The 27,016-nt window shown below is 40.5% G+C and overlaps 2 protein-coding genes across 5 annotated transcripts in view; one reads left to right on the top strand and one right to left on the bottom strand.

Annotated features, from left to right (window-relative positions):
• Positions 1 to 27,016, top strand: part of GPR160 (G protein-coupled receptor 160) — a 58,605-nt gene that overhangs the window by 17,052 nt on the left and 14,537 nt on the right. The gene's annotated exons all lie outside the window — the stretch shown is intronic.
• On the bottom strand, positions 24,616 to 26,412 carry LOC131512153 (FERM and PDZ domain-containing protein 4-like). Its single transcript, XM_058730473.1, has one exon. The coding sequence runs from the start codon at positions 26,335 to 26,337 to the stop codon at positions 24,835 to 24,837; it is 1,503 nt and encodes a 500-aa protein (XP_058586456.1). The 5' UTR covers positions 26,338 to 26,412; the 3' UTR covers positions 24,616 to 24,834.

Consider the following 27,016-nt stretch of genomic DNA (forward strand, 5'->3'; position numbering starts at 1 on the left):
AATATCGTGACTTCTCTCTGCTTCTTGGGAGCACTCCCAGCGTCGCCGGTGCGCTTCGTATGGGTCCCGTGGTGTTATTCAAGATTTACGGTATTGCGCTAAACACGAAAAATACGTGAGAACTGTGAGAAATCACTTTTTACTGCGACGTGCATTTCATTTCACTGGAGAGGCACGCTGCTCACGCGGAGATGGTCAGCGTCACGGGGCGTCTTGAGGGGATACTTGCAACCCTTGAGCCCACCGCAGACGGGGATGGCTGTGAGGTGATGACATCGTGCAGTACGAACTACAGGTGGTTTTACGCAGTTCCGATTCTATACCGCATCTTTGTGCTTGTTTACGTTTTTCTCGACAGCAAATGGTGCCATGTTAAGTGGCGGTTAAGTTGAACTTGTTACAACAAATTTGTGGGTGTTTTATGGTAGCAAATGATAAAACTGACAAGTATAATACATTTTCGTATATTTTATGCATTTATGACATACCTGACTTTCTCTTTATTTTTTCCGATATTTCTAGCCTACACAGTTTGTGTCTGAGTTTTTTCAAATCGTTGCAGACCTCCAAAAAATTTTCTCGTATGTTTATTGAAAAAGAAACCCGCATGTAAGTGGGCCTGTGCAGTTTTAAACCCTTATTGTTCAAGGTCCGCTGTATATAAACATGATCTACCTGGTGGTAGTGCCTGGGTGGCTCCGTCGGTGGCCTGGGTAGCGCCTGGGTGGCTCCGTCAGTTAAGCGTCCAGCTTCGGCTCAGGTCATGATCTTGCGGTCCATGGGTTTGAGCCCTGCCTTGGGCTCTGTTCTGGCAGCTTGGAGCCTGGAGCCTGCTTGGGATTCTGTCTCCCTCTCTCTCTGCCCTTCCCCCCGCTCATACTCTGTCGCTCTCGCCTTCAAAAATAAAAAAAAAAAACATTAAGAAAACAATATTTAAACATCCAGAAATAGTTTTACTTTCCCCTTCTAATCTCTGTTCCTCCCTGCCCCCCATGCCCTTGCCTCACTGAACTGACCAGAACATCCTAAAATGTTGGATAGAAATGATCAGAGAGATATTCTTGCCTTTTTCCCAATTTTAAGGGGAAAGTGGTCAGTCTTTCACAATTAAGTATGATGATAGATCATCATTTCTCAAGTTCTTTCATAATTAGGTATGATGATAGATCATCATTTCTCAAGTTCTTGAGGAAATTTCCAACAATTCTTACTTTGCTGAGAGGTTTTTGTCATGAATGGGTGTTGAATTTTGTCAGAAGCTTTTTGGGCACCTCTGAAGATTATCCTATGATTTGTTTTCCTTTATTCTGTTAATGTGAATATGTCTCTTTTACATAGGGCACCTTTTCCCCAAATTAAAGAAAAAGTATTAGGGAAAAAAATATTACTCAATTTTAACACATGAACATTTTGGCATCATTCATGGAATATATGTTCAGGAGCATGATTTAGACACTTTGAATCACATAATCTTCATAAAATACTTTATAAACTAAAAAGCACTGTTTAGGTAGAATTATTTTACTTAAGGGATCTGCCTGCTCCCCAAAACTTGCCTTAATCTCTGAAACTTCTACCATTAGTGTTATGCTTTTAAAAAAAAATCAGTCTGAGGAGATGTGTATGTTGTGTTTTCTGAATCCTAAGGGAATGGAAACAAAGCAGGCAAGTGTTTATGATAGTAGAATAAGCTGGCGCAGAACTCAGGTGCTGTTGTGGTTGGCCAGGCTATCCCAGGTTGTGTGAGGTCGAGAAAAGGCTGTCCCTTGGGCAACTGGCTTGGTTCATATTTTCAGCAATGACAAATGGAGCCATGGTTTTAGAAGCCGTGGACGATGGAACTTAAGGAGTGTCCTCTTCTCTGGTTATTGAGTCATCCCAGGAGCTGCGTTCAGTAGCTTGGGACTTCTGAGTAAGGTCTCAGGAACTACAGAGCATATATTTCTGATTAGTATTTCCCAGGTCATTAAGAGCAAAACTAAAGTTGATGACAGTCACTGAGAACTAGGAAGCCGTCTCTAGCTCCATAGTCCTGTGATGACTTAACCACTTTTATGAGCATGTTTGCTCAGCAGTTATCTCATCTGTATTTGGACATTTCTGGTGGTGGTGTAAACACTAGTTCCCAAATGAACGTATCCTTCTTTCGAACAACTCCCGTTCTTAGGACCCTTTCCCTATTGCTATTATGAGTCCCTGTCCGGTATTTAATTTCTTTAGGTATATTGATATCTTAAAGTTTGGTACCAAAAAATGGATAACTAATACAAGGAATAGAAGTCCTTTTCCCTTAATTCTGAGATTTATACTTGTATTAATTATCTGTTCCCACCAAAATGATGGAGAGGTGAATATATGTGTAGAATCTGCAGTAAATAAGACACAGTCACATTGTGAGGAAAAGATACATTAAAATATACATCACCAGAATGTTAATTTACTATATTTAAGCAAACGTAGGACATTGGGTAAAAATTAATGTGGAAAACTGAATCATATCACTATAACCTAATTTTTTTAAGAACGTTGGAAGGATCTGGAGGAAGCAGGGCACATATGTTTTGACTTTCTCATACCGTTGATTTAATTATGAAAAATGTAATCATCAGCAACCCAGGGAAATGTAGTTTAGGTCAGATAATACCACGATTAGATGGTGGGAAGGTCATACAGAAACATTATTAAGGATATGGTGCTGGTGTGGATAGCTTTGATCAGTTATAACCTTTTACAGGTCAGGCTGAGACCTAGTTCTGTTTAATTAGTTTTAATCCATAACTAGTGATGTACTGTCTACATATTTGTAGGCCAGAAATACTGGAAACAAGTAAAGATAACCTGGATAAATTGGGTACTTACAAATTGGACAGGGCGAAATGAAGGCTAATGAATTTTATAAGTAGGAAGTTCACATTGGTAAATAATTGCCTTTGTGCCTATTCCTGGCAGAAAAAAGCCCCTGGGCCATAGTGAATCACAAGGTAGTGGAGCCATCAATAATTATAATACAAGTACATGCAGAATACCACATTTCGTAAGTCAGTGCTCTGGTTCAGAATATTTATATGAGGCTAAGAGCAGGCACAAGATACAGTGAAGGCTTATAGTGAATAAAAAATCTGAAATAGAAGTAGGAACATATGCAGCAAGAGGGGAAAGATATGAAAAAGAACCAATTAGAAATAGTTTGTATTGGGGCGGCTGGGTGACCCAGTTGGTTAAACGTCTGACTCTTGATTTCGGCTCAGGTCATGATCTCACGGTTTTTGAGTTTGAGGCCCATGTCAGGCTGTGCACTGACAGTGTGGAGCCTTCTTGGGATTCTCTCTCTGTCTCTTCCCCTCTCTCCCTCTCCCTCCCTCCTTCTCTCTCCCTCTCCCTCTCCCTCTCCCTCCTTCTCTCTCCCTCTCCCTCCTTCTCTCTCCCTCTCCCTCCTCTCTCCCTCTCCCTCCTTCTCTCTCCCTCTCCCTCCCTCTCCCTCCTCTCCCTCCTTCTCTCTCCCTCTCCCTCCCTCTCCCTCCTTCTCCCTCCCTCTCCCTCCTTCTCCCTCCCTCTCCCTCCTTCTCCCTCCCTCTCCCTCCTTCTCCCTCCCTCTCCCTCCTTCTCTCTCCCTCTCCCTCCTTCTCTCTCCCTCTCCCTCCTTCTCTCCCCCTCTCCCTCCTTCTCTCCCTCTCCCTCCTTCTCTCTCCCTCTCCCTCCTTCTCTCTTCCTTTCTCTCTCCCTCTCTCTGTACCCCTCTACCACTCACAGTCTCTCTCAAAATAAATGAACTTAAAACTAAAAAAAAAAAGAAGTATTTTATATTAAGTAGGATGGGCTAAAATGCTGTAAAAATAAACCAAAATTGTAATGGCTCAAATCTAGTACAAGTTTCTTTCTTTCATGTCCCAGTCCTGGGTGGGTATTTCAGGTCATTGGGTGGCTCTGTGCACTCAGGGACCCACCTGATGGTAGTTGTGCTGCCTTCACCATGTGTTCTTCAGAGTTGCTCTGGTTGTCCAGGAAGGGGGAATGAGCTCAGCCCAGGAGTGGTGAATATCACACATGCTCACATTCCTTTGGCTAGATATCAGTTACGTGTCCATACCGAACGGCAAGGGAGTTTCCTGGATAAATATAGGTGCTTCGAAAAGGAAGGGGACATATATTTTGAGAGTTGCTAACAGTGTCTGCCATACCTCTAAGAAACAACAGCTAAATTGACAGCAGGTTTCTCATCAACAGTAGAATTTAGAACATAGGAGACCAATATTTCAACTTAGAATTCAGTACTAGTTAAGCCATCATTCAAGAATGAGGGTCAGAAAGGGGAAAGATGGCAGAATTAAAGGCTCCTGAGCTCACCTCGTCCTACAGACACACTGAGGCAATAATTACATCTACGCAAGTAACTCTGAAAACAACGTGAAGATTGGCAGAACAGATCTGCTAGTTGTAGACAGAAGGCAGTATGGAAAAGGGTTAGATGGTTGGAATTGCAGTCTAAAGCCAAACTCCCTGGCCTGACTAACTGTAGACGGGAGGGACATCATAAGCATGGAAGACTGAGGGAATCCGACCCCACACTGAGCACCTTGTCCCTGGGGACCCTCACTGAGAAGACAAGTCCCTTTAACATGGCTTTGAAAATTAGCCTTGGCTTAACTCTGGAAGAGCCAGTGGGTGACAGGAAACCAAGCCCTTGCTCTTAAAGAGCCAGCATGCTAAATAGCTTGCCCAGAGACCCAGCACAGAAGCGCAGTTTGAAAAGCACCTGGGGTATGCATGAAGCAGATTCATTGACTAATTTTATAACATGTGCTGTGGGGGCAGAAATCTGCAGGAGATTTCTCCTGGAACAAAAGTGCTGGTGGGCACCATTTTTCTTGCCTTCCCTTAGCCTAGATAGCCAGACACTTGTAGGAGCCACTCCCCCCCCCCCCCCCCCCCCCCAAGATCTGGGCTGCTTTATTTCTTTTCTTTTCTTTTTTTTTAATATACAGTTTATTGTCAAATTAGCTAACATACAGTGTATACAGTATGCTCCTGGTTTGGGGGGTATATTCCCGTGATTCATCACTTACATACAACACCCACTGCTCATCCCAACAAGTGCCCTCCTCAATGCACTCCTCAATGCCCATCACCCATTTTCCCCTCCCCCTCTCCCCCATAACCCTCAGTTCTCTGTATTTAAGAGTCTCTTATGGTTTGCCTCCCTCTCCATTTGAAACTATTTTCCCCCTTCCCTTCCTCCATGGTCTTCTGTTAACTTTCTCAAGTTCCACATATGAGTGACAATATATGATATCTGTCCTTCTCTGACTTATTTCTTTTAGTGTAATGCCTTCCAGTTCCATCCACGTTGTTGCAAATGGCATGATTTCATTCTTTCTCTTGCCAAGTAGTGTTCTATTGTATATATAAACCACATCTTTTAAAAAAATTTTTTTAAACGTTTTATTTATTTTTGAGAGAGAGACAGGGTGAGTGGGGGAGGGGCAGAGAGAGAGAAACATAGAATCAGAAGCAGGCTCCAGGCTCTGAGCTATCAGCACAGAGCCCGATGCGGGGCTTGAACTCATGGACCGGCAAGATCATGACCTGAGCTGAAGTTGGACACTTAACCAACTGAGCCACCCAGGTGCCCAAAAAAAAAACATTTGGGCTTTTTCTATAATTTGGCTATTATTGAAAGCACTGCTATAAACATTGGGGTACATGTGCCCCATGCATCAGCACTCCTGTATCCTTTGGATAAATTCCTAGTAGTGCTATTGCTGGGTTGTAGGGTAGTTCTATTTTTAATTTTTTGAAGAACCCCACACTGTTTTCCAGAGCAGTGCAGGAGCCACTTCCAACACTTTCCATCTGTCTTGCTGGCACTGTGTGCTCTGGCCCAGAGATCCCCCCACAGACCAACCCCACCCAACCCACGCACCTTTGCAGGCACCACTGCAAAGTGACTCATACCCTAGGGAGACAGAGGAAATAACTCCACATACTTGCATACCCTCAGTTCCTGCAGCCAAGTCTCTTAGGTAGCTGAGCAGGGAGCAAACTCTGCCTTTCATTGTGCCTGCAGCTGTGGCAGAGGTTAATTACAGATACCTGGGCTGAGTGTGGGCCCTAGCCATCAGTGAGCCTACCATAGCTGCAGTTGGTCCTTTCAACAGCATGGGGAGTAAACTGTGCCCAGTGCACTCATAGTAGGTGAAGCAGGTCATTGCAGCCAGCTGGGCTGAAGGCTAGCCCCATCCACCAGCATGTCCACAGCAATCGTGATACAGTCAGAACGGGAAGGTTGATGCAGCCCACAAAGGGGATACCCCTGGAGAACTGGTATGGTGATTAGTGGGGATCATGCTATGGGGAACCACAGGACCTTTCTACACAAGGCCATTCCTTTCAAGACTAGGAACTGACCTAGCTCACACACAGAGTTAGATAGTAATCAGAGACTTAGACAAAATGAGAGTTAGACAAAGAGTTACACAAAGAGTAGACAGAGAGTTAGACAAAACATATTCCTCTGTCCCAAATAAAAGCACAAGACTAAATCATTGAAAAAAAGCTAAATGAAATGGAGGTAAAAAATATGCCTGATAAAGAGTTCAAAGTAATGGTCATGAAGATATTCACTGGACTTGGGAAAAGAATGGATGAATGAACTCAGAACTTCAACAAAAAGATAGAAAATATAAACAAGAACCAGTCAGAGCTGAAGAATGCAATAACTGAAATGAAAAATACAGATGAAGGAATCCATAGCAGATTAGAAAATATAAAAGAAAGGGTTAGCAATCTGAAAGAAAGGGTAACGGAAAGCAGCCAAGCTGAACAGCCAAAAGAAAAAAGAATAAAAAATGAGAAAATATTAAGGGAACTTTGTGACATCATACTGCATAAATAGAGGAAAATTATGAAAGGAAAAAATTCACAGGTAAAAGCAGACCTATAGTAAAGGTAGATTCACCACCAACAAAGCCAGGTATGGAGGTTAAAACACTATAGTAGTAAAATCAATTCTATCTAAAATAAATTAGTCAAGGGGTACACAAAATAAAAAGATGTAAAATATGGCAACATATACATACATTGTGGAGGAGGGAGTAGAAGTTTAGTGCTTTTAGAATGTGTTTGAATTTAAGTGGCCATTAATTTAATATAGACTGTTATACACATAGAATGTTATATATGAACCCAATGGCAACCACAGATCAAGAACCTATAATAGATACATTAAAAAAAAAAAGTGGAATCCAAGCATAACACTAAAGAAAGCTATCAGTCCACAAGAGAAGAGAGCAAGAGAAGAAAGGAACAGAGAAGAACTAGAAAAATAACCAGAAAACAATGAACAAGATGAAATAAGTATATACCTATCAATAATTACTTTAAGTTTAAATACACTAAATGTTCCCATCAAAAAACATAAGGTAACTGAACAGATAAACATCTATATGCTGCCTGCAGGAGACTCACGTAAGACCTAAAGACACACACAGACTGACAGTGGAGAGATGGAAGAAGATACTCTCCATGGAAGAAAAAGCTGAGGTAGCAACTTAAATCAGAGAAAATGGACTTTAAAATAAAGACTGTAAGAGACGAGGGCATTACATAATCATAAAGGTATCAATCCAAGAGGATATAATGATTGTAAATATCTATGCACTCAACATAGGAGCACCTAAATACATAAAACAAATATTAATATAAAGAAAGAAATTGAGAGTAATAAGATAATAGTAGGGGACTTTAACACCCCACTTACAAAGATCATTCAGACAGAAAATCAACAAGGAAACAATGGCTTTGAATGATACATACAGACCAGATGGAATTAACAGATCTATAAAGAACATTTTGTTGGGGCACCTGGGTGGCTCAGTCAGTTAAGCATCCGACCTCGGCTCAGGTCATGATCTCACGGTTCATGGGTTCAAGCCCCACATTGGGCTCTGTGCTGACAGCTCAGAGCCTGGAGCCTGTTTCAGATTCTGTGTCTCCCTCTCTCTCTGTCCCTCCCCCACTCATGCTCTGTCTCCCTCTGTCTCAAAAATAAATAAACATTAAAAAAAGAACATTTTGTCCAAACCAAATACACATTCAAGTGCACATGGAACATTCTCCAGCATAGATTACATGTTTTAGGTCACAAAACAAGTCTCAATAAGTTTAAGAAAGATGGAAATCAGGGATGCCTGGCTGGCTCAGTTGGTAGAGCATGCAACTCTTGATCTCAAGGTCAAGAGTTTGAGCCCCACATTGGGGATAGAGGCAAAAAAAGATAATAAAATACACTTAATAAGATTGAAATCATATCAAATATCTTTTCTGACCACAATGGTATGAGCCTAGAAATCAATTATAAGAAAAAAAACTAGAAAAACACAAATAAAAACTAAAACATGATACTGAACAACCAATAGGGTCAACAAAGAAAGAAGTTAAAAAATAAATGGAGACAACTAGAAATGAAACATAATGGCCCAAAATCTTTAGGACACAACAAAACCAGTTCCTAAAAGGGAAGTTTATACCAATACAGGCTTATCTCAAGAAACAAGAAAAATCTCAAATAACCAATCTAACCTTGTACCTAAAGGAACTAGAGAAAAAAGAACAAATAACACCACAAAGTGTTGTAGAAGAAAGAAAATAAAATTAGAATGAAAACAATGAACTAGAGACTAAAAAAAAAAAGAAACAAATAAAATATTGGTGAAACCAAGAACTGGTTGTTTGACAAAGATATACAAAGTTGATAAACCTTTAACCAGATTCACCAAGAAAAAAAAGTGGAGAACTTAAATAAAATCAGTTATGAGAAGGAGAAATAAAACCAACACCACAGAAATGCAAGTGGTTATAAGAGAATGCTGTGAAAAATTATATGCCAACAAATTGGGCAACCTAGAAGAAATGGATAAATACCTGGAAACAGACACTCTTCCAAAACTGAATCAAGAAATAGAAAATTTGAGCAGACTGATTACTAGTAACAAGTGAATTGGTTACAGGGGCACCTGGGTGGCTCAGTCAGTTGAGTGTCCCAACTCTTAATTTTGTCTCAGGCCATGATCTCACAGTTTGTGGGTTCGAGCACTGCATCGGGCTCTGCACTAATGGCGCAGAGCCTGCTTGGGATTCTCTGGCGCTCTCTCTCTCTCTCTCTCTCTCTCTCTCTCTCTCTGCCCCTCACCTTCTCCCCCACCCCTTTCAAAATAAAATAAACATTTAAAAAAATGAATTGGTCATCAAAAAAACTGCCAAGAAACAAAAGTCCAGGATCAGGTAGCTTCACAGTTGAATTCCACCAAACACTTAAAGAAGAGTTAATACAACTATTCATCTTAAACTATTCCAAAAAATAAAAGAGGGAGAAAAATTTCCAAATTCATTCTACGAGGTCAGCATTAGCCTGATACCAAAACTAGTCAAAGACCCTACAAACAAAACAAAACTATAGGCCAGTATCCCTGATAGACATAGATGTAAAACTCAATGAAATAATAGCAAAGATAATTGTAATACATTAAAAAGATCACTCACCACAATGAATTGGGATTTATTCCAGGTGTGAGGGTGTTTCAATATTTGCAAGTCAATCATTGTAATGCATCACATTAACAAGAATAAGAATAGAAAAAAACATACTTCAATAGATGCAGACAAAGCATTTGACAAAGTACAACATTCATTGGTGATAAAAACCCTCAACAAAATAGGTGTAGAGAGAACATACCTCAACATCATAAAGACCATATATGAAAAACTCACAGCTAACATCATACTTAATGGGGGAAAACTGGGGGCTTTTCCTGTAAGATCAGGAATGAGACAAGGATGTCTACTCTCACCATCTTTTTTCTTTTTTTTTTTTTTCTCAACGTTTTTTATTTATTTTTGGGACAGAGAGAGACAGAGCATGAACGGGGGAGGGGCAGAGAGAGAGGGAGACACAGAATCGGAAACAGGCTCCGAGCCATCGGGCCAGAGCCTGACGTGGGGCTCGAACTCACGGACCGCGAGATCGTGACCTGGCTGAAGTCGGACGCTTAACCGACTGTGCCACCCAGGCGCCCCACACCATCTTTTTTCAACATAGAACTTGAAGTCCTAGCCACAGCAGTCAGACAAGAAAAAGAAATTAAAGGCATCCAAATTGGTGAGGAAGAAGTAAAACAGTCACATGATACTATGTATTAGAAGCCCTAAAGCAGATGACATGATACTATGTATTAGAAGCCCTAAAGATGCCACCAAAAACTATTAGAGTAAACGAAATCAGTAACGTTGAAGGATACAAAATTAATATACAGAAATGTTTTGTATTTCTATACACTAATAATGAAGTTGTAGAAATAAATTAAGAAAATCCCATTTGCAGCTGCACCAAAAAGAGTAAAATACCTAGGAGTAAATTTAACCAAGGAGACGAAAGACCTATACTCTGAAAAGTATAAGACATTGACAAAAGAAATTAAAGACAGCACCTGAACAGACATTTTTCCAAAGAAAACATACAGAGGGCCAACAGACACATAAAAAGATGCTATCACTTATGATCAGGGAAATGCAACTCAAAACCACAGATATCACTTCCAGCAATCAGGATGGCTAAAAGCAAACCCATGGGAAACAACAAATATTGGTGAGGATGTGGAGAAAGGGGAGCCCATGTGTGCTGTTGGTGGAAGTGCAAACTAGTGCAGCCACTGTGGAAGACCATACAGAAGTTTTCTGAAAAAAAGTAAAATTAGAAATGCCATCTGATCCAGCAATTCCAATACTGGGTATTTACCCAAAGAAAATGAAAACGAATTCAAAATGTATGCACCCTTATGTTTATTGCAGCAGTATTTACAATGGCCAAGATATGGAAGCAACTTAGTGTCCAAAGATAGATGAATGAGTAAAGAAGGTGTATGTATACATACATATACACACACAATGAAAATATTACTCAGCCGTAGAAATCTTTCCATTTGTGACAACATGGATGGACCTAGAGGGTATTTGAAATAAGTCAGACAAAGACACATACCATGTGATTTCACTTCTATGTGGAATCTAAAACACAAAACAAAAAACAGACCCTTAAATACAGAGAACAAACTGGTTGTTGCCAGATGGGAGATGGGTGGTGCAATGGGCAAAATTGGTAAAGAGGATTAAGAGAACAAACTTCCAGTTACAAAGTAATGTGTGTATTTAATAATAGAGTGACAGTGTCATATAGTAACAAATGATGAGTTATTGTGGTGAGGAAAAAAAAAGAATGGACGTCAGCAGTCACTATGGAGAATTTGGTGATAGCTAACAAAAATATATGAACATTTCCCCTTTGACCTAACAGTTGCACTTCTAGTAATTTTTCCAGAGGAAATACCTCCACAGGTCATTTTTGTAGAAGATGCTTAGAAACTATAAACCAGAAACAGGTTGTAAGTGGGTGGTGGGCGTGGTTGAAGGAGGATAAGGATGGAAATAGGACTTTTCTGAGTCTCCCTTTGTACGTAGTTTTGACTTTGAGCCATGTAAATATTTTACATATTCAATTACATAAAATTAAGTGTAATGAAAACAAAGCAAATCTTGTAATTGAATATCAAAGAGCAACTGATAATCAAAAACAAATTGATTATATAAACACAGAGTTTAAAAAAAATTGGGGGTGCCTGGGTGGCTCAGTCTGTTAAATGTCTGACTCTTGATTTTGGCGCAGGTCATGATGTCCTGGTTCATGAAATTGAGCCCACATTGGGCTTTGAGCTGACAGTGAGGAGTCTGCTGGGGATTCTGTCTCCCTCTCTCTGACTTTCCTCTGCCATGCACACGCTCTCTTTCACTCGCACTTTCTCTCAAAATATATAAATTAAAAAAAAACAAAACAAAACAGGAAGTCAGGTAACTTTCAACACAGTTCTCTGACTACACCATAATGGCATATGGTCTAGAGACAAAAAGTGGGAAAGAAATGTTGCCCTTTATTTCTGTTGGCAATTGTGTCAGTGTAGTAAATCAGAAACTCAAAGTTCGTGAGTTTGAGCCCCGGGTTGGGCTCTGTGTTGACAGCTCAGAGCCTGGAGCCTGCTTCAGATTCTGTGTCTCCCTCTTCTCTCTGCCCCATCCCCACTCATGCTCTGCCTCTGTCTTAAAAATAAATAAAACATTTAAAAATTAAAAGAAAAAGATTTACAGTTAGAGCCATATCCAGTGTTAACATTTATAGAACTCTGCGAAAACCACCCACAGCTAACCAATGTCATATGTATGATTACAGTTGCATATCCTTTCCTGAACAACTTTTTTGTTTTCCTTTCATCTTTTTTCTTCTTTATTTCTTTATGTTTATCACTAATTCAATCATAAACTCTTCCCTATTCTGTAAATCTCTTCAAGTACATTCAAAAGTATTTGGAATTTTCATTTTCTCCTAGAAATATGCTCTACTCTGATTTAGATGGTGTGTTCTATAACTGGTGTATAAATACACCTTTCTTCCCAGCTAGGGATCCTTCTTCCCCTCTTCGAATGCATTCTCTGTTTGCTGAATTGTATATCTTTCTCTTTTTTAGTTTAGTCTCTTGTTTTGAAGGGGTATGCCTTCTCTTGGCTTCCTAAGAACTTCACGTGATGCAAACATTTTGAGACCTCACATACCTAAAAATGGCTTTGCTTTATGTCTATACTTAATTGACCATTAAGCTTGGTATAGAATTCTACGTTGCAAATTAATGATTTCATTAAAGACTTAAAAGCTTTTTAAGCTAGTACTTAAACCATGTGTATAGTTGAAAGTTTTACCAATTTGTAAATAACTTAGTTTTTCCTTATTTAGTATATTTAATTTTTTGAATACGTAATACATTCATGTGGTTAGGAAAACTTTTGTAGTAGGGAAAACGTATATATTGGGAGTCTCCATCCCATCCATGACCCCATCTGCCAAGTTCCTAACCTACACGAACCTCTGTAACCGTTTCTAACTTCTGAAGTGTCATTCCATAGTTTCGTTACGCATACATGGAATATATATGTATATGTAAATGTTTTTATTTATTTTTGAGAGAGAGAGAGAGAGAGTAGGGGAGGGGCAGAGAGAGAGGGAGACACAGAATCTGAAGCAGGCTCCAAGCTCTGAGCTGTCAGCACAGAGCCCTGTGCAGGACTCGTCCTGAACTGCAGGATATTACCTAAGCTGAAGTTGGATGCTTAACTGAATGAGCCACCCAGGTGCCCCATGGAATATATTTTTTCCTGTATATCCTTTTTCTCTCCCCTTTTACACAAATAATGATATGTTTTATGTACTGTTCTGTGTCTTGCTTTTTCCTTAATAGTGTGTGTATCTTGGAGACTTGCCCATATCAGTGTGTGGAGAGTTTCCTCATTTTTGAAAGATGGCTGCATAGTATTGCATTGGTTAGGTGTATAGTTTATTTAACGGTTTGCTTATTGATAGACATTTAGATTGTTTGCATCCCTTTCTTCTCATGAACAGTACTTCTGTGCATAAATCTTATACACTAATTTTTCATTCACACAAGTAAATTTATAAGATGAATCCTTTAGGAGTGGAATTTTTGGGTCGAAGAACGTTGGTGTGTTTTGTAATTTTGATGTATAAAGCCAAATTCTACCTACCAGTTACATTCCAACAGCCTCACAGATACTCTGTTGATGAATTGGAGGCAAAACAGTATAGTTTTTAAGAGGCAAACAGCATAGTTTAAATTGTTGTTTTTCTTTTTTGTAAGTAATGCTGACCATCTTTTCATATGTTTAACAGCCCATTTTATTATTCGTGTGCGTGAATTGTCTCTTCAGAGCAGATCCCCTGCTCGTTTTACAATTTCACTACTGGCCTTAGATTTCTTTTTTGATTTCCAAGAGTTCTTTATATAGGGAGATTAATATTTTACAATGTTTGGGTTTTTTCCCCCAGTTTGTTCTCTGCGTTAGGTTTTTCCTGTGGTTTTTATGCCCAGAAGGTTTTTGGGTTTTGGGGTTTTTTTTTTTTTTTTTTTGGATGAACTTATCCTTTAGAGTTAAAGGTATCTCTGGCTTCCAGTGTTGCTGAGGGGCCCGATTCCATTATCGTTCTTTTGTTTTACATTTATTTTTAAAAAAATAAAGTACAGATACAGAAAGCCATACACAAAAATGTAGAGCTTACGGAATTATACAGCAAACTCCCTTGTAACCAGCGGTCAGAACTAGGCCTCTGCCCTGTATAGCCCTTCTTTGTGACCTCTCCCATTCCTGGCCCCCTTCCCCCAAAGTAACAGCTCCTTGAACAGTCACTTTCTTGCATCTCTAAAAGATCATTTTATCACCCCAAGTGTATCCCTGGAGAATTTGATTTAGTCTTATTTACTCTTTTAAAAAAATTGTTTGAGTCCTTTTTTTTTGAGAGACAAAGGGAGACAGGGCATGAGCAAGGGAGGGGCAGAGAGAGAAGGAAACACAGAATCCCAAGCAGGCTCCAGGCTCTGCTGTCAGCACAGAGCCCAAAACGGGGCTCAAACTCACAGACCTTGAGATCATGACCTGAGCTGAAGTCAAAAATTATTTGAGATCTTAAGTCTCTTTTTTACTCTATAGACTTCTTCTCCATTCCTTGTTTCCTTTGTTCTTATACTGAAGAACTGAACCATTTGAGCTTCAGAGTTTTCCAGTGTGATTTTGCTGATTACACACTCACAGTACAGCTGTCCTCAGTGTTTCTTTCCTTTTTTAAAAACAGCTTTATTGAAGGGCAGTTGACATACAATAAACGGCACATACTTAATGTGTACAATGTGATGCCTTTTGCCATATGTCTGTACCCATGAAAAGATCACCAGCATCAGGATATTAAACACAACTACCACTCCCAAAAGTTCCCTGCGTCCCTTTGTAATTTTTTCCTCTTGCCTCTCCCTGTCTCCTCTGCAACTAATGATCTGCTTTCTCTTAGTATAGACAAGTTTGTATTTTCTAAGATTTTCTACATGGAATCATGCAGTGTGTACTTTTTGTTTCTTTTGGCCTGGCCTCTTTTCATTCATCTTAATTATTTTGAGATTCATCTGTGTTGTTGCAAGTTTGATACTTTATTTTTATTATTATTATTATTATTATTATTATTATTATTATTATTGCTGAGTAATATTCCACTGTGTGAGTACACCACTTTTTATCTATTCAGTTGTTGATGTTTGTGTTGCTTTTGTGTCCTCTGTATTTTTTGCAAATTGGCAGCTGATCTAGAGATTTTATCAGACTCAGTTTCAGTCTGTAGGAGGTACAGAATGTCTAGTTTTCTCCTGTTGTGATGATGATGGCAATAAGTGCTTAATGCTCACACCTGTTAACTCATGGGTGGGAGGTTGGGAAGAGCTGGTGGCAAAATGATGGAATTCTAAGTCTCCAGTTTTTCATTTTGCAAGTTGAAACCCCCTTTAAGGGATACTTCTCATCTACTACTTGGTTCCCCAGTGGTACATCTCACATGGGGCAGAGTAAATGTCTTATTCTTTCCCTAAATTTACCTGTTTTCAAGAGATCCATTCCATCTCTCATTTCTTTATATGAAACCTGTTTTGTTTTGTTTTGTTTCTCTGTTGGAAAGCTAGTAATTGCTTTGTGGCCACTGTTTCGAAATTTCCAATGATGTGTCTCAGTGTGGGTCTGTTTTCTTCCAGCGAGGTGGGCACTGATGGACTCTCATTCTAGAAAATGTTAGTCTTTTCTTTGATTTCTTACCCTCCAGTTCATTTTCTTTCTGTGACCCCATTATTGAGATTTTGCACCTACTGGATTGGTTCTCTAATTTTCTTGGCCTTTATCTTCTTCTAAGTTTTGGGGGAATTCTCTGAATTTTCTAGCTCTTGTTCAGCTTATCATTTCTGCCATGATTATGTTTTTAATTTTTTTATTATTTACTTTTTAAAACATTTAAATCCAAATTAACAGTGTAATAATAATTTCAGGAATAGAGTTTAGTGATTCATCACTTATATATAACACCCAGTGGTCATCCCAACAAGTTTCCTCCTTAATGCCCGTCACCCATTTAGCCCATTCCCTCACCCACAACCCCTCCAGCAAACCTCAGTTTGTTCTCTGTATTTAAGAGTCTTCTATGGTTTTTGTCTCTCTCTCTGTTCTTATATTATTTTTGCTTCCCTTCCCTTAGGGTCATCTGTTTTGTATCTTAAATTCCACATCTAAGTGAAATCATATGGTATTTGTCTTTCTCTGACTGACTTATTTCGCTTAGCATATAATACACTCTCATTCCATCCATGTTGTTGCAAATGGCAAGATTTCATTCTTTTTGATCGCTGAGTAATAATCCATTGTGTATATACCACATCTTTATCCATTCATCTGTCGATGGACACTTGGGCTCTTTCCACACTTTGGCTATCGTCAGTGCTGCTGCTATACACTTTGGGATGCACGTGCCCCTTCGAATCAGCACTCCTGTACCCTTTGGATAAATACCTAGTGGTGCAATTGCAGGGTCATAGGGTAGTTCTGTTTTTAATTTTTTTGAGAAACTTCCATACTGTTTCCCACAGTGGCTGTACCAGTTTACATTCCCACCAGCAGTGCAAAAGGGTTCCTCTGTCCCCACATCCTCACCAACATCTGTTGTTGCCTGAGTTGTTCATTGAGCCATTCTGACAGGTGTGAGGTGGTATCTCATTGTGGTTTTGATTTGTATTTCCCTGAGGATGAGTTATGTTGAGCATTTTCTCATGTGTCTATTAGCCAGTCTTCTTTGGGTGTCTTCTTTGGAAAAGCGTCTATTCATGTCTTTTGCCCATTTCTTCACTGGATTATTTGGGTTTTTTTGGGTGTTGAGTTTGATAAATTCTTTATAGACTTTGGATACTAACCGTTTATCTGATGTGTCCTTTGCACATATCTTCTCCCATTCCATCAGTTGCCTTTTAGTTTTGCTAATTGTTTCCTTTGCTGTGCAGAAGCTTTTTATCTTGATGAGGTCCTAGTAGTTCCTTTTGCTTTTGTTTCCCTTGCATCTGTAGACGTGTCAAGTAAGAAGTTCCTGCAGCTGAGGTCAAAGAGCTTGTTGCCTGTTTTCTTGTCTAGTATTTTGATGGCTTCCTGTCTTACGTTTAGATCTTTCATCCATTTTAAGTTTATTTTTGTGTATGGTGTAAGAAAGTGGTCCACATTCATTCTGCATGTCGCTGTCCAGTTTTCCCAGCACCATTTGCTGAAGAGACTGGTTTTTCTTCCATTGGATATTCTTTCCTGCTTTGTCGAAGATTAGTTGACCATACATTTGTGGGTCCCTTTCTGGGTTCTCTATTCTGATCATATTGATCTATGTGTCCTTGTGCCAGCACCATACTGTCTTGATGATTACAGCTTTGTTATACATCTTGAAGTCCAGGATTGTGATGCCTCCTGTTTTGGTTTTCTTTTTCAGGATTGCTTTGGCTTTTTGGGGTCTTTTCTGCTTCCATACAAATTTTAGGATTGTTTGTTCTAGTTCTGTGAAGAATGCTGGTGTTACTTTGATAAGGATTTTATTGAATATGTAGATTGCTTTGGGTAGTATTGACATTTTAACTATATTTGTTCTTCCAGTCCATCAGCATGGAATGTTTTTCCATTTTTTTGTGTGTCTTCTTCAATTTCTTTCATAAGCTTTGTATAGTTTTCATTGTATAGATTTTTCCCCTCTTTGGTTAGGTTTATTCCTAAGCATTTTATGGGTTTTGGTGCAATTGTAAATGGGATCAATTCCTTGATTTCTCTTTCTGCTGCTTCATTATTGGTGAATGAAAATGCAACCAATTTCTGTACATTCATTTTTATATCCCGTGATTCTGCTGAATTTGTGTATCAGTTCTAGCAGTTTTTTGGTGGAGTCTTTTGGATTTTCCACATAGAGTATCCTGTCATCTGTGAAGAGGGCAAGTTCAACTTTCTCCGTGCCAGTTTGGATGCCTTTTATTTCTTTGTGTTGTCTGATTGCTGAGGCTAGGACTTTCAACACTATATTGAAGAACAGTGGTGAGAGTAGACATCCTTGTCGTGTTCCTGATCTTAGGGAGAATGCTCTCAGTTTCTCCCTGTTGAGGATGATATTAGTGGTGGGTCTTTCGTATATGGCCTTTATGATCGTGAGGTATGATCCTTCTATCTCTGCTTTCTTGGGGGTTTTTATCAGGAAAGGATGCTGTATTTTGCCAAATGCTTTCTCTGCATCCATTGAGAGCATCATGTGGTTCTTATCCTTTCTTTCATTAATGTGGTGTATCACATTGATTAGCAGATGTTGAACCAGCCCTGCATCCCAGGTATAAATCCCACTTGATCGTGGTGAATAATTCTTTTAATGTATTGTTGGATCTGGTTTGCTAGTAAGTTGAGAATTTTTGCATCCAAGGTCGTCAGAGAAATTGGTCTGTAGTTCTCCTTTTTAGTCAGGTCTTTGTCTAGTTTTGAAATCAAGTAATGCTGGCCTTATAGAATAAGTTTGGAAGTTTTCCTTCCATTTCTATTTTTAGAACAGCTTCAAAATAATATATCTTAACTCTTCTGTAAATGTTTGGTAGAATTCCCCTGGAAAGCCATCCTGGACTCTGGTTTGTTGGGAGATTTTTGATTACTGATTCAATGTCTTTACTGGTTATGGGTCTGTTCAGATTTTCTATTTCTTCCTGTTTCAGTTTTGGTAGTGTACATGTTTCTAGGAATTTGTCCTTTTCTTCCAGATTGCCCGATTTGTTGGCATATAATTGCTTATAATATTATCTTCTGTGGTGTTGGTTGTGATCTCTCCTCTTTTGTGATTTTATATATTTGGGTCCTTTCCTTTTCCTTTTGAACAGTCTGGCTAGTGGTTTATCAATTTTGTTAATTTTTTCAAAGAACCAGCTCCTGGTTTCATTGATCTGATTTTTTTTGGTTTTTGGTTTTTGTTTTTACTTTGATATCATTGATTTCTGCTCTAATCTTTATTATTTCCCTCCTTCTGCTGGTTTTGGGCTTTATTTCCTGTTGTTTTTCCAGCTCTTTTAAGTGTAAGTTTAGGTTGTGTATTTGAGACTTTTCTTTAGGAAGGCCTGGATTACTATATACTTCCCTCTTAAGATCACCTTTGCTGCATCCCAGAAGTTTTGGGCTGTCGTGTTTTCATTTCCACTGGCTTCCATGTACTTTTTCATTTCCTCTTTGATTTCTTGGCTAACCCATTCATTCTTTGGGAGGATGTTCTTTAATCTACAAGTATTCATGTGTATACTTGAATTTTTTTCTTGTGGTTGATTTCAAGTTTCATAACACTGTGGTCTGAAAATACACAAGGTATAGTCTTTTTTTGTATTTGTTGGGAGCTGATTTGTGACCTAGTATGTGATCTGTTCTGGAGAATGTTCCATGTGCACTAGAGAAGAATGTGTATTCTGCTGCTTCAGGATGAAATATTCTGAATATATCTGTTTAGTCCATTTGTTCCATTGTGTCATCCAGAGCCATTATTTCCTTGTTGATTTTCTGCTCAGATGATCTATCCTTTCCTGTAAATAGGGTGTTGAAGCCCCCTACTGTTACGGTATTATCAATGAGTTTCTTTATGTTTGTGATTAATTGATATATGTATTTGGGTGCCTCCATGTTGTGGGCATAAATATTTATAATTGTTAGATCTTCTTGGTGGATAGAGCTCATAATTCTTATATAATGCCTTTCTTCGTCTCTTGTTACAGTCTTTATTTTAAATCTAGTTTGTCTGATATAAGTATGGCACTCCAGCTTTCTTTTGATGACCATTAGCATGATAGATGGTTCTCCATCCCCTTACTTTCAATCTGAAGGTGTCTTTAGGTCTAAAATGAGTCTCTTGTATGGGAATGCAAGCTGGTGCAGCCACTCTAGAAAATAGTATGGAGGTTCCTCAAAAGAACTAAAAGTAGAACTACCCTATGACCCATCAATTACACTACTAGGAATTTATCCACGGGATACAGGTGTGCTATTTCGAAGAGACACATGCACCCCCATGTTTATAGCCGCACTATCAACAGTAGCCAAAGTATGGAAAGAGCTCAAATGTCCATTGATGGATGAATGGATAAAGAAGATGTGGTATGTATGTGTGTGTGTGTGTGTGTGTGTGTGTATGTATGTGTGTGTGTGTGTGTGTGTGTGTGTGTGTGTGTGTATGACTCGGCAATCAAAAATAATGAAATCTTGCCATTTGCAACTACATGGATGGAACTGGAGGGTATTATGTTAAGTGAAATTAGTCAGAGAAAGATGAAAATCATATGACTTCACTCATATGAGGACTTTAAGAGAAAACAGATGAAGAGAAGGGAAGGGAAACAAAAATAATATAAAAACAGGGAGGGGGACAAAACAGAAGAGACTCATAAATATGGAGAACAAACTGAGGGTTACTGCAGGGTTTGTGGGAGGGGGGGATGGGCTACATGGGTAAGGTGCACAGAAGAATCTACTCCTGAAATCATTGTTGCACTATATGCTAACTAATTTGGATATAAATTTTAAAAAATAATAAATAAAATTTAAAAAATAAATAAAATAAAATTAGTGTCTTGTAAGCATATAGATGAGTCTTGTTTTCTTATCCATTCTGATACCCTATGTCTTTTGTTTGGAGCATTTAGTCTATTGACATTTAGAGTGAGTACTGAAAGATATGCACTTAGCGCCATTGTGTTTCCTGTTATTGTTTCTGGTGATGTCTCTGATTCTTTCTAGTCTTTGTTGCTTTTGGTCTTGTTTTGTTTTGTCTTTTCTCCACTCAAAGGGTCCACCTTAAAATTTCTTGCAGGGCTGGTTTAGTGATCACAAACTCCTTTAGTTTTTGTTTGGGAAACTCTTTATCTCTCCTACTTTGAATGACAGCCTTGCTGGATAAAGAATTCTTGGCTGCATATTTTTCTGATTCAGCACATTGAATATATCCTGCCACTCCTTTCTGTCCTGCCAACTTTCCATGGATAGGTCTGCTGCAAACCTGATCTGTCTTCCCTTACAGTTTAAGGACTTTTTTCCCTTGCTCCTTTCATAATTCTTTTCTTGTCTGTGTATTTTGTGAATTTGACTATGACGTGCCTTGGTGATAGTCGGTTTTTATTGACTGTAATGGAAGTTCTCTGTGCTTCTTGGATTTTGATATCTGTGTCCTTACCCAGATTAGGAAAGTTTTCCACTGTAATTTACTCACATAAACTTTCTCCCCCTTGTTCTCTCTCTTTATCTTTTGGGACTCCTATAATTCAGATGTTATTCCTTAATAAGTCACTGAATTCTCTAAATCTTATATCGTGATCTTTTGCCTTTGTTTCCCTCTTTTTCTCTGCTTCATTATCTAAATTGATGATTCGCTGCTCTGCTTAGTCCATCCTTGCCGTCGTGGCATTCATCGAGATTGCATCTCAGTGACATTTTTAATTTCGTCCTGACTAGATTTTATTTCTTTTATCTCCTCAGAAAGGAATTCTATGCTTTTTTCAACCCCAGATAGTATTCTTGATATCATGATTCTCCCTATTCTAGTTCAGACATCTTGCTTATATCTGTGTTGATTAAGCCCCTGGCTGTCATTTCTTCTTGTTCTTTCTTTTGGGGTGAATTCCTTCATTTTGTCATTTTGGAGGAAGAAAAAAAATTAATAAAATAAAAAAATTAAAATTAAAAACAAAAATAAAGGAAGCTAGATCTTTGGTGTGTTTTGGTCTGCTTGTCAAAAGAATCTTTTTTTTTAATGTTTGTTTATTTTTGAGAGAGGGAGAGACAGAGAATGAGCAGGGGAGGGACAGAGAGAGAGGGAGACACAGAATCCAAAGCAGGCTCCAGGCTGTGAGCTGTCAGCACAGAGCCTGATGCGGGGCTTGAACTCATGAACCTCAAGATCATGACCTGAGCTGAAATCTGACACCCAACCAACTGAGCCACCCAGGTGCCCCTTCTTGTTGAAAGAATCTTAATAGAACAGAGAAAAAAGGGAAAGAAAAAAAAAAGAAAACTTTAAAAATTAAATTATAAAATAGAATAAAGGAAAATGAAATAGAACAAGAAATTTTAAAAATAATAAAAAAGGAAGTAAAAAAATAATAAAAAGATAAATATTCCTTTCTGTATCCAAGAATGAGGAAAGGAAAAAAAAAATTTAAGCAAAAAACAGAAGCTAAGAAAATGAGTAAATGAACCAGCAAACAAAATGAAACCCTAATGAAATTACATCCAGTTTCCCCTAGAACTGAAACTATGCCTTCTCTAGTCCTATAGTTTGTACCCTAAGCAGGTGGAGTGACTCGTGCTGTTCTTCTAGGGGATGTGCTTGGAAGGCACAATTGGACAGGGCTTGGTGTAATGGCTCCATTCTCCACTAGGTTGTGCTGCTTAGCTTACTGGGGTGGATCAGTGTGGTGTGCATGTGTGCATGCACGTGCCTGGGAGAGGTGGAAATGGCTTCCCCCAGCTCGCTAGTCTCTGGCCTACCCGTGATCAAGCACCCCTCTTTTGTCTCAGGCCTCCATCCCTGACTCTACCCTGTCCATTTCCAAGCCATCCGCCCGCCAGGTGGCACCTCCCTCCAGAGTTTTAGCTCACTTGGGATTGTATTTCAACACCCCACACTTCAGAGACCCCTGTGGCTTGGACCCACGCCGACTTTCTGGGAGAGGGTCTCGCTGAGCAATGGCTGGATGCCAGCTTTCCCCAGAAAACGTTTGTGTGATCGCATAGCAGCAGAGTTTCAGGGATTACAGCAATCCAAAATCACAGCTAGCTCCAGGTTTTATCACACTCTGGCATCTTTGTCCCAATACCAGCAAACGTGGCTGCTCTCCGGGGTCTGCTGGGATCTTTGCCTGTGGGGAGGCTTTATGGCCTCCACCAAATCACTCCAAGTAGGGGAACCACTTCTCCCTGTGTGGTACATGTACCCCTCAGACCTTGCTGCCTGCTCCTGGAGATTCGCCGTACCTCCTCACCAGAGCGCTGCCAGGCACTGAGCTCCAAAACTTCAGACTCCGCGCTCCACTGTTTATAGAATTCTGGTGGAATTGAAACCCTCTCCTTTCTCCCCATCAGTGGTTTTGGGGAACAGATTTCTTGTTCGACTAGTCCCCTGTGAGTGTTTTCACCCTTTCTCTAGCTGCTTTTGAGGGAGTGCTTTTCTTTTTTCTTTTTTAACTTTTTAATTTATTTTTGAGAGAGACAGATACAGAGTACAAGTAGGGGAGGGGTGGGGAGAGAGGGAGACACAGAATCTGAAGCAGATTCCAGGCTCTGAGTTGTCAGCACAGAGACATGTGGGGTTCAGACTCACAAACTGCGAGCTCTTGACGTGAGACGCAGTCAACCGCTCAACTGACCGAGCCCCCCAGGCGCCCCTTGGGGGAGTGCTTTTCTTGCACAGTCCCGATGCACCGCACTCCCTCCTTTTCCCTTTCACTGTCTTCTCCACAAAAACGGCTCCCTACCCTCAGAGGCTTTTCTCTCCCCCGGTTGACCTCTCTGCATCCTGTACCTGTCATGTTCTGTAGCTCAGGTTATGCAGATTGTTGTGTTAATCCTCAGATAAATTTCTTTTTTATTTTTTAATTTTAATTAAAAAAAAAATTTTTTTTAACGTTTATTTTATTTTTGAGACAGAGAGAGACAGAGCATGAACAGGGGAGGAGCAGAGAGAGAGGGAGACACCGAATCTGAAACAGGCTCCAGGCTCTGAGCTGTCACCACAGAGCCTGACACGGGGCTCGAACTCATGGACCGTGAGATCATGACCTGAGCCGAAGTCAGACGATTAACCGACCGAGCCACCCAGGCGCCCCTCCTCAGATAAATTTCGTAGGTGTTCAAAATGGTTTGGTGCTGATCTGGCTGTGTTTCAGGGATGAGAAAAGCTGAGGATATCCATGCTGCTCTGCCATCTTAACTCCTCTCTGCCTTGATCATATTTTTATTTTCCAAAAGCACTTTTTTGTTTTCTTATTGTTTTAAAAGCCTGTCTTTTTGTTTTAATGGACACAGTATTTTCTCCCTGAAAACAATGAGTTTCTAAATAAAGTTTTCTTCTAACACTGATTGTGTCTGTTTCCTCCAAGTTGTCTTTTTTTCTCCTTGTGGGTTGACATCTCATTAATAGAGATTTTCTTTGAATTATCTAGGATGTTTCCCTAGGGAAGATTCAAGGTCAGTATCATTAGATATTTTTTGTGATAGTAGTATTCCTAAAATCCAAGTGGGGAATAGAAGGCTAGAGAGGTCTAAACTTTTTTTTGTTTTTAATTTTTTTTTAATGTTTTTACTTATTTTTGAGACAGAGAGACACAGAGCATGAGCGGGGAAGGGGCAGAGACAGAGGGAGACACAGAATCTAAAGCAGGGTCCAGGCTCTGAGCTGTCAGCACAGAGCCCGATGCGGGGCTCGAACTCAGACCGTGAGATTGTGACCTGAGCTGAAGTCGGACGCTTAACCAACTGAGCCACCCAGGCGCCCCTGCTTTTTTTTTTTTAATGTTTGTTTATTTAAAAAAATTTTTTTAATGTTTTATTATTTATTTATTTATTTATTTTTAATGTTTATTTATTTTTGAGAGAGAGAGAGAGCACAAGTGGAGGAGGGGCAGAGGGAGGGTGGGCGGACAGAGGGATCCGAAGCGGGCTTCATGATGACAGCAGCGAGTCCAATGTGGGGCTCGAACTCACGAACTGCAAGATCGTGACCTGAGCCGAAGTCGGGCGCTCAACCGACTGAGCCACCCTGGCGCCCCATAATTCTAAGTTTGTCATGGGTCAGCAGCTCTGGTTTGAATGCTAGTGTCTGTCCATCAGCCACATTTACTGGGTGTCCACTGTTTCCTGGGTCCCTGTGTTTTTCTTATTGGCCATGTTAAATATTGACCTCCTGGAATCCACAAGTAGCCGGTAGTAGCCAGCGGTTAAGCAGGCCAGGTTCATGGCATCTGATGATTCCATCAGGAGCGTGATGGGCTTCACATCCAACACATGGAGCTCTACCCTCACCAAGCTTTCTTCCTCGGTAAACATCTCGATCCTTTTGACGTGGCTGAAGTCAGCTAAAAGAGCCACCAGATTGGTTTTGGTGTTTATGACATGGCTTATGCCATATCGGGGCCCCACCAGAAGAGTCACTCCTGAGCGCTTTTCTGCCTGCACTAATGTTGCCTTGAACACGCGACCCCCGTACAGTCGAAGATCACTGAGGAACTTGAGATAATGGACCTTGGCTTGCAGTGCAGAGAGCTTTTTACCCGGTGGTACCAAGTTTTGATTTGCTTTGACAAGGTGTGAAAGTGCTTTCTTTATGTTCTTCTCTTTCATGCTTTGCAGCACAGCAGAGGGAAGAAAAGTCTCTAATCCCCATTCTTTTTCGATGTATTTGAGGGAGATTTTCTGTGTTTGCTTGGTGGTGACGGTTGCGATGTACATTTGCAAGGCTGCCAGCCGCAGGGCTATGTCGTATTTCAGCTCGGGCCCAAATCGCTCCTGAACCACGTCGTTACAACTCTGAACGTAGAGATACTCGAAAGCAACTGGATCTCTCCGTAAAAGGTCAATTGGATCCTTCGGGACAAAGCTAATGCGGAAAAGACACTTCATCTTATGGGAGCTGGGCCGCTGTGTCACCTGAGTTAGAGTCTCCTGTTCATGAAGCAACAGCAGCTTGGTTCCGGCCCCTTCCGTCCTCTGCTCCAGCATGAGGGAGAAGTGTTCGATGCCTTTGATGGAGAGCTTCTCTTGAAGAGTTAAGATGACATCCTTTACGGAGGTGCTGCAGTCAAAGCGAAATGATTTGGTCTGCCCATTTTCCAGATACACTTTCAAAACATTTGGCATAAAAAGAAGTGAATTATCCTTAACAGTTTCCGACACTTGGCCATTGATGATGACCTCCTCGGAGAATCGCACTTTGACTGGATTGGACTTTAATCTTGCCTTTTTTGCAGCACTAATAAATGCTGATTTGAGAGAAGGGTAAGGCTGAATGACAGTGAGGAGGATTGATTCTTTGCAGCTTCTGACCAGGTCGATGACCCGCTCCCTCGGCGCAGCGCTGACAGGCTCATCATTAATCATTACAATCTGATCTCCCGGAATCAGCTTGACTTCGGAGGGGCCACCTGGTGTTACAGAGCGAACGACTACTGGCTTTTCACTCCCCGCCACAAAACCAAACCCCAGCACGGGGTCCCTCCTCATCTCCACACTCCGTGGGGCCGGAGGGACGATTTGGTAGCTCTCCAACCGAGGGTCATCAAAGGGGATGGCCTGTGTCATGTGATTGATGAAGCAGTCCCGGCCATCCCGGTTCGCAGTCATCTCCCATCCATAGGGTGGTACCTGGTTCAAGCCCCAGGTTCCCGAGGGAGGTGGCCAGCCTGAAGACTTCGTCCTGTGGCTGCTTGTGAAGTCATGGTAGCCAGCGTCGTACTGGGTTCTTTGGCACCTGGGAAATAACATTCCTGCAGTTTATGGCCATCATCACAAGAGGCACTGAAAATGATTTAAGCAGCTAGATCACAGGATATAATGCAGGAACAGCCAAATGGAAGAGCTTCCTAGGGCGAGGCATAGGAAAAGGGCATGTGGCCTCCAAGGCCTTCCAGGCGGGCCACTTCCCCCACAACCCCGATGTGTTCACCATCCCGGAAGCTCCTGTTTTATTATTTATTTTTGAGAGACAGAGCATGAAAAGGGAGGGGCAGAGACACACACACACACACACAATCCGAAGCAGCTCCAGGCTCCAAGCTGTCAGCACAGAGCCCAATGCGGGGGCTCGAACTCACGAACCACGAGATCATGACCTGAGCTGAAGTCAGACACTCAACTGACTGAGCCACCCAGGTGCCCCATATGTTTGTTGATTTTTGAGAGACAGAGACAGACCACGAGTGGGGAAGGAGCAGAGAGAGAGGGAGACACCGAATCTGAAGCAGTCTCCAAGCTCTGAGCTGTCAGCACAGAGCCTGATGTGGGGCTTGAACTCAAGAACAGT

The sequence above is a fragment of the Neofelis nebulosa genome, chromosome 5, assembly GCF_028018385.1.
Source record: "Neofelis nebulosa isolate mNeoNeb1 chromosome 5, mNeoNeb1.pri, whole genome shotgun sequence".
NCBI lineage: Eukaryota > Metazoa > Chordata > Mammalia > Carnivora > Felidae > Neofelis > Neofelis nebulosa.

Bases quoted from the DNA above. Each gene is read 5' to 3' on its own strand.
- LOC131512153 (XM_058730473.1), bottom strand. From the start codon at position 26,337: ATGACTGCGAACCGGGATGGCCGGGACTGCTTCATCAATCACATGACA.